The sequence below is a fragment of the Psittacula echo genome, assembly GCF_963264785.1.
Source record: "Psittacula echo genome assembly, chromosome: 2".
NCBI classification, from domain to species: Eukaryota; Metazoa; Chordata; class Aves; order Psittaciformes; family Psittacidae; genus Psittacula; species Psittacula echo.
This window is the reverse complement of record NC_137737.1, coordinates 109,690,622-109,698,595: the sequence shown is the minus strand read 5'-3', so window position 1 is coordinate 109,698,595 and position 7,974 is coordinate 109,690,622. Positions and strand designations below refer to the sequence as shown.

Below are 7,974 nucleotides of genomic sequence, written 5' to 3'. Positions count from 1 at the left end.
TCAATATGGACATAAAGAGAATAATTGATTAATCTCAAATAGTAGTTCTACAATCAGGATTTTCTAAAACACTTTGGCATTTAGGACCCCTTAATTAGCAAGGCCCTTTTGGGTTTTGGGTTGGGTTTTTTTTTTTGTTAACTGTCAAACATCTAGCTGCTGAAATAAGTCTCCCTTTGGAAAATAGCACCATCTGTGTATATATAAATGCTTAGGAAGTCTTTCCTCTGCATCCAGAATTTAAAAGTATTTCTTATGGCTTAAAAAACTTTTATCAGCCAGGTGAGCCAAGATGAGAACTCACAGCCCAGTAGAAAGGCAATTTAAAAGTGTTGGTTTAAATGTCTTTCACTGAGGTTTACCTTTGCTTTTATTGTTGACCAAGAGCAGACATACTGTAAATTTGAATGTTTGGGATCTGAGAAATATTGATTGGCACAGACTATTAACTGCATGTTTACCAGTTCGTTCCTTGGAGTAGAGGACCATAATGATAAAAGTGTTCTTACCTTTCTTTTCCCCTTCCCTCCGTTTGCTTCCTGTCGTCATTTTTTTCTTTTTAGATACAGTTACATGATTTTGATCGTGTCCTTGGGCTGTGTCAGACTGTCCTGACACAGAAATCACAATTACCTGGAGCAAAGCAAGAACAAAAAGGGCACAAGCGAGAAATGTGGATGCATCACAAATTCAGTTTGAAACCACCACAACAGAATCCCTGACAGGAATATGTTTAGAAGCAGCTATTATTCTCTCACTTTCAGAGATTTGAAACATATACCTTCCAAAGCAAGGAGAAGTAGAATCCAGGCTGTTAATCTGGGAAATGTCCCACTTGTATTCCCTCACAATTCTCCCAAAAGGAGGGATGCAGGAGAACGGATTTTTGAAGATAAAGCAGTAGTAATAAACTGCTGCCAAAATGCAATCATTATTAAAAATATGCTAAGTAATAAACATAAATTATCAGGTATTGCAAAGAGCAAGTCATATTCTTGTTTGCACTGTGGAGGATGGAAGAGGTTTGATACTTGCTTTTAAGGTGTATGTTGTCCTGGCACCAAGATGGAGGGACCTGCTTATCATCCTTGAATTGGCTTCAGGTGATACTAAGCAAAATTATCAGTTAATTTTACATTAGTTCTTTAAACTCAGAAGAATCTTGCTCTGTCTGAAGTTGCAGGTATTCTCATGATTGTATCTTGAGATTTTAAAATTTTAAGCTGTTTGATATGCAGCTGTTGTGACTAGTCTGAACTTTTTTAATAACAGGTATGGATTCATTAATGTACGTAATTACACACTTGAACCTTAAAATTGCGATAGTGTCATTGAGCTTGATACTTGGGTTTTAACTATTTTAGGAGATAAGTGAAACGCTGAAAACACATTAGTTTTACATAATTTCACGTAAAAAAATCCCTGTGATGTGAAATCCATCCTGGAAGTTTATCTATGCCAGATAAACTTAACATCCTCCTTGAAACCAGTGGAACTGTTCATGCATGAAGTTAAGCACATGCTAACATGTTTTGGTAAGTTATAAATCATAAACCTGATCTAAATCTGGATTTTTACTTTTTTTATTTTTTTAGTTATTAAGATCATAAAATAGCCCTTTATAGAAACTGATTAAAAAAAAAAAATTTAAAATTGTAAAAATTGCCACTTTCATCATTGATAACTGTTTTTAATCATTACTTGAGAATTTCCTCATGCTTCCACTTTGCCTTTTACATTAGCTGACACTAAACTTCACATGGCAAGGCTTTAAAATGAAGAGAGAAAGTACATGGGAGGTCACACAGAGATCATGCTTATACTGAAAACATACACGTTAGTTCTTTAGATTTTGATGTGAAGAGTTGTGCTGTTCTAAGACTAATAATGAAGAGAATTATTAATATGGGACATTTCTAATTAGCAATTGGGCTGATGACTGCTTCTGATCATATATATATTCTGTAACATATATATATATTGTACATATATCTAGCAGAATGGACATACATGTACTTTCTGTTGTACCTCCACAGCTAATAATAATCAATGGCATTGTGTGTTCACAGATCTGGACAAATGTTTTTTTCTGTCTGAAGCATTTTTATCTGAACCCCCCCACACACTTTTTTCATGACGCTCCAGTGAAGATTCTTTTTGTAGCTTTAAAACATCTTGACAAAATGTGTTATTTCTGATCTCCAGTGTTAAGTTTGGATTAACTTAACTGAGGTCTCAGCCTAACAAAATACTTACCTAGCACCCTTCAATAAAAATTCATAAGCATGAATTGAATGAACTGAATGAATGAACTGGATCGGATGAGACTATTGCTTTGTCTAAAGGTGCAAAAATACCTTGTTGAGACATGACGTAGTGAAAGTCCAGACAGAGAGGTGTGAAGAGGTGCCATTGTGGGTTTTGTTGTGAACAGTGAAGTGAAGATTAACGGGAAGCTAGAGGTAATTACAGTGGTGAAAGTATTAAGACACTAAAATATTGTGCACAACTACCAGAACCGTGACTAGTAAAACAAGACACAGTGAAACAAGCTTGTGATGGAAGGAAAGAAGTGAATTCAGTTTATTTCAGAACACAGAGGAGAGTTCATACTTTTTTGCAGACACACACACACACATTAATATTCTGGCCTCCTAAGCATAATTTTTATTTATGTTACAGTACTTTTACCCCAATTGGGCAGATTAAACAATATTTATGGATGTAAATGACACCCATACTAAGGCCTCTGTAAATTAACACAGCAATACAAAGGGGCCTTAATGTAGACAAAAACCAGCATTAGTTTCTCCATGATTTAATTCTCTAACGCATTCCATCTATGCTACTTTACCAATGTTGGAACAAGTCTAAACTGCAGCTCAAAAATGCCTCAATCATTTTTTACCTTTCCATCTACCTCATCAGTTGCCTCTATTAAAACTATTCTTCACCCTTTCCATTTCTGTTGTAGAGTCAAATGCTCCAGGAAGAGGGTCAAATGGTAGACCTGTGTGTACAGCCAGCATGCATTCGGCCTGACTGAAGATGCCACAGTTAGGTTCTGTGAACTTAGCAGTAAGAAAATATTAAGGTAAGGCCCTGTTTTCCCTGACACAATTAAGCATGTTAGAAACAAAAGTGAAGTGAATGGAAGAATCCAAGGCTGCCTGCTAAAGCAGAAAGCCATTTACACACACAGAAGCAGAAAGCCATTTACACACACAGATTATGTCACCCTATCATCCAAAATCTCCCCCAGACTTCTGTTTTCTAGTCTTAAGTTCATGCTTTTTTTTTCTTATCTTCTTTCTCCTCCTCAGACCGTCTCTCTTCCTCAGGTATGTACACACTTACAGTGACGTCACTGATCTCTGTGCCATACTTGTTCTTCACCACAATGGAGTATTTCCCAGAGTCGAGTGTAGACACACTGGAGATGGTAAAGCTGACGTTTTTTCCAGATTCGAATTTCAGGATGCAATTAGCATCTGATACAAATGATTTTTCGTTCTTCAGCCATGACACCTCTGGGGTAGGATCTCCCCAGACAGTGCAAGAAAGATTAAGTGCCTGTAGAAGAAGTACAAAATGATTGTAAGTCAGTCAGTAAATATCTGCTGTGATTTTTGATACCTGACTCTCCAAATGTTCCAACTCCCCATTTAGCTTCCTGCTTTTAGTAAATAGATGTATATTATCATCAGTAATCAATAATTTTTGTCAGTTTTCTGTATCATAAGCGAAAGTAAGGAACTCAGTTAATTCATAAGCTCTATTAAAACCTTTAAATATTTCATGGACCTTCTTCTTTGCTGTCATAATCACCAGTAGAGCTTTCCCCATGTATACTGTTTAATATAAAATTAGATGTTGTCAGCATTTTGCGTGTTAGACCTGAAATAAGAATTTGAGGAACCGTCATGAACGGTCATTCAACTTAATATGAATGTATTTCATGTTAAGCTCTAAAAAAGAAAGATTTTTGTACCTCTGAGAACAAAATAAAAATCAAATAAATCCCGCATGTCTTTCCTCCATCAACAACACATAATTCTTGGTAACAAAGGAAAGGCAAAGTCCAAGTGAAAGGTGGTTACGGCAGGGTGAAAATGGCCTCTATCTGATTTCCTGCAGTACCTACAGATGGTGACCATGTGAGGCTGTTGACTGCCTCCTCTCAAAGCCCTCTGGTGTGAATGTGAGTGTGGTTTGGATTGCCATATCAGTCCATCTTTTTGAAAAACAAGGGGAAAATAAGAGGTTTTACATTTCCTCCTCTTCCTTATCACTCAATAAAAACATGACCTCAGCCTCACTGAGGCACTGCATATGGGCCCCTTCAGGTGCTTAGTATGTTTTTATTGTCTTCTGCTTCTCTAGCAGGCAAAAGATTACCACTGAGTGGCCCCAGCTGCCACTCCAAGATGCTAATGAGCTGATGTCCATCTCCAGACAACATTGTTGGTGGCATCATTCAAACCTTGGGTGCTTGAAGTGGTGTCAGTACTCTTTAATTCGGAGATTCAAGCAGCAGTGATGACTATTCTTCTAAATCATCCCTTAAAATAGCTGCATTTTGTTTAACCTTGTACCACTAGCTCCTGTTTGACATCAGTGCTCCTCTTCATGTTCCCAGCTCTTACTATTTATTTACCATCTACTAACGTGCAGAGGTGTATCTTATCATTCACTATGTAGATGGTGAAGTCTTCGGTTTTCTGGAAGGTAATCCTATAATTACAGAACCTTAGCCAAGGAGAAGTGATTGCCCACTGTGTCTGCTCCTATCTGTTTCAGATTTTCTCGTCTTTGGGCAGGATATTGTCTTTGCTCATGTATATCTTTATTACTCATATTACTCATATATTACTCATATATTACTGATTATAATTCTGCATTCAACCTGATATCCTTATCCTGGTAAAAAAGTGTGCCCTGTACTCCTTGGGGAAGAGGCACCTTTCCTCTCCAAGATAATCCCCTTTTTCCAGTACTTGTCTGGCTCTAATGGTTGTCTGGGGGAGGGGTTGGGAAAAATGGCTAGAAACCTGTCAAGTTGTTGTGGTTAGTGATGAAATCTGTGAGGAAATCTAATGCATCTGAAAAATGCTGAGTGAGAAAACCCCATCTCTTTGAGACGGGTCTTAGCGTTTCAGAGCTCCACACAGGAGTTCCCATAGCAAGTCAGGACCTGGGCGTCTGAGGCATGTGCTCTTGGAGAAACCAGCAACTGCAAGTCCAGACTCTTTGTGCCCCCCACTACCTTTTCTGCCTTTCACTGCAGATTATCATGAGTAATACAGGTGGCAGAGGGAAATGTATCATTGTATTTCATGTATCGCCATTCCTTGCATATTAGCACAAACTCACATTCATGGGCGGTTTGTGCTAAGATACGTGCCGGTTTTGGCTGGGATAGAGTTAGATTTTCTTCACAGTAGCTGGTATGGAGCTATGTTTTGGAGTCATGCTGCAAACAATATTGATAATACAGAGATGTTTTCGTTGTTGCTGAGCAGTGCTTACACAGAGTCAAGGCCTTTTCTGCTCCTGACACCACCCCACCAGCAAGCAGACTGGGGGCACAAGAAGCTGGGAGGAGACACAGCCAGGACACCTGACCCCAACTGACCACAGGATATCCCATATCATATGGCCTCATGCTCAGCATATAGAGCTTGGAGAAGAAGAAGGAATGGGGGTGACGTTTGGAGTGATGGCATTCATCTTCCCAAGTAATCGTTATGTGTGATGCAGCCCTGCTCTCCTAGAGATGGCTGGATGCTTGCCTGACCATGGGAAGACGTGAATGATTCTTTGTTTTGCTTTACTTGCACGTGCAGCTTTTGCTTTACCTGTTAAACTGTCTGTATCTCAATCCATCAGTTTTCTCACTTTTAGTCTACTGATTCTGGCCCCCAACCCACAGGGGGAGGGGGGTGAGCAAGCGGGTGTGTGGGGCTTAGTTGCCAGCTAAGGTTAAGCCACGACAGATGCCAATGAGTGAATTGAAGCAGCTCAATCAGGGGAGCCTCCTCCCTTCTTCCAGCCTACCTGAGAGGGCACTTACCCCTGGCAGAAAAGTAGAATGGGGAGTTTGTGGACAGAAGGGTATAAGATGTTGCCTGTAGGTCTAAAAGTGCCTGTCAGAATCCTTAGCCTCTCCTTTTGAAAATAAAACCCCTTTACTCACTTGGAGGCCTTCATGAAAAGAGCCACTGTGGTTAATTTGGCTGGCTGTACACAAAACTTATGCTAGTATTCTCTATCAGGTCAAATTCCTAATATGAGCTGACACTTAGCCTTTTCCAAATATACCACACTGCTGAAGAGCATTTATGTCTATCAGTGGAAGCTTCTTAGGCCATCTGGAACACTGTTTGATTAACACTGGGTAAACACTGGTTCGTTCGTTCTCACACGTATCCTTCAGCTCACATGCAGAAAGACAATAAATAGCATCACAGTCACAGTGTTAAGTTTGAGATATGCATATGCTTGGAAGTTCAATCTAGGGATACCAGTCTGTTCATATAACTCTGTAGTTATGGCTGCACTGGTATTTAGAATCAAAGCTTGCAACTGACAGTCCTCTGCTACCTCATTTCTTCCTTTTTCGAAATCCTTGATGACTGTGCAATTTGCATGCATTACACAATGGAGAACTGCATTCCCCTTTCTCCAGCATATTTGCAAGCAATAGAAGATGACCCAACACCAGCCAAAAAAGCACTGTTTTCCCTGATCATTCGCTGTCCTCTGATTATCAAAATGATTATCTACTCAATCCAGAAACATAAGGTCAAGGATATTTGTCTTGAGTTCTCAGAGTTTTTCAGTCATTTGTTCAAACATTACAAATGTTCTTGCTGTGAAGGACAATGTGTGCCTGGGTAAGATTCTGCAATTCAGTTTTTACAAACTCTCTTTTTATAAACAGTTCACATTTTGCTTTTGTGAGCCCATACTCAACTTCGTATCAACTGTCTTTTGGCAGAAAGCTTAAAACTGGTAACAACTACCCAAATTTATCCCCTGTCAAAGCAATATGAGAGTTCATCTCCAAGCGTGAGCACTATTAGCTGAGAATCTGCAAAATCATTCTGTTTCTTTGTGTCTTCTACCTACAGTTATGATACTCATGAGTCCTTCTTACTTCTACAGCATTTCCCAAATTGCTAAATCCCTTAATAAAAGGTTTAATCAAATGTTATTTCATTCTGTAATGCCAACATACTTAATTTTCCCAGAGCTGCTGCAGTCTACTGCCTGTTGGCCATGACACATCTCACATTGTTAAGTGATTCAGGCCAAACTTCTAGAATCTTAACACTCCTGCTCAGCTTGTAATCAAATACTTTTAACCAAGCTGACTTATTGCCAGATAAAGCCAGAAACATCAGGAAGCTGCCTTACTGTAGTTGTCATGTTACAGGTTTTCAGTGACATTCACGTGCCCTATATCAATGTTCACACATACTGTAAAGAGAAACTGGCTAGTGGTAGACCAATGGGAAGTGAAGAGCAGGCACTTCTATTAAGCAGCAGCTTGTAGAATCAGTGTGCTGGGAAAAGGTTGCGAGATTGAGAACTGACTTTCTGGGTCATCTGTTCTGTACTCAAGCTCCAGTGTAGCTGTGTTCCTCTGGGAATGCCTCACAATAATCTTTCAGCTAAACTCTGTTAATATAATCAAGTGTAACACCAATGACTTCTTTTGACTTCCTTCTCGTTTACCCTCATGAAATAGAGAAAACTCTCTCCTTTTGTCTGGACAAGAGTTGATTTATTGCTAATAGTTGGTTTACTATTTTTACACAGTTTAAAAGCCAGCCTTGAGAGGTGTAATTATCTTGCCACATTGCAAGAAAATTGACTGCAAAAGACACACGATGACTAGCTATCTGGTAGAAAAAGAAATTAAGCTTCCCTTATACCCTGTTATAAAAGCAAATCTAACTGTGAAACCTG

At 39.1% G+C, this 7,974-nt stretch overlaps 1 protein-coding gene across 1 annotated transcript in view; it reads right to left on the bottom strand.

Moving 5' to 3' along the window:
- Positions 1-2,621: 2,621 nt before the first annotated feature.
- Positions 2,622-7,974, bottom strand: part of MYOM1 (myomesin 1) — a gene marked incomplete at its 5' end in the record, with an annotated part of 66,905 nt that continues 61,552 nt past the window's right edge. The window contains one exon of the mRNA XM_080639644.1: positions 2,622-3,573. Coding sequence (XP_080495770.1) covers positions 3,286-3,573 — 288 coding nt within the window. The 3' untranslated portion in view covers positions 2,622-3,285. The remainder of the gene's footprint in view (positions 3,574-7,974) is intronic.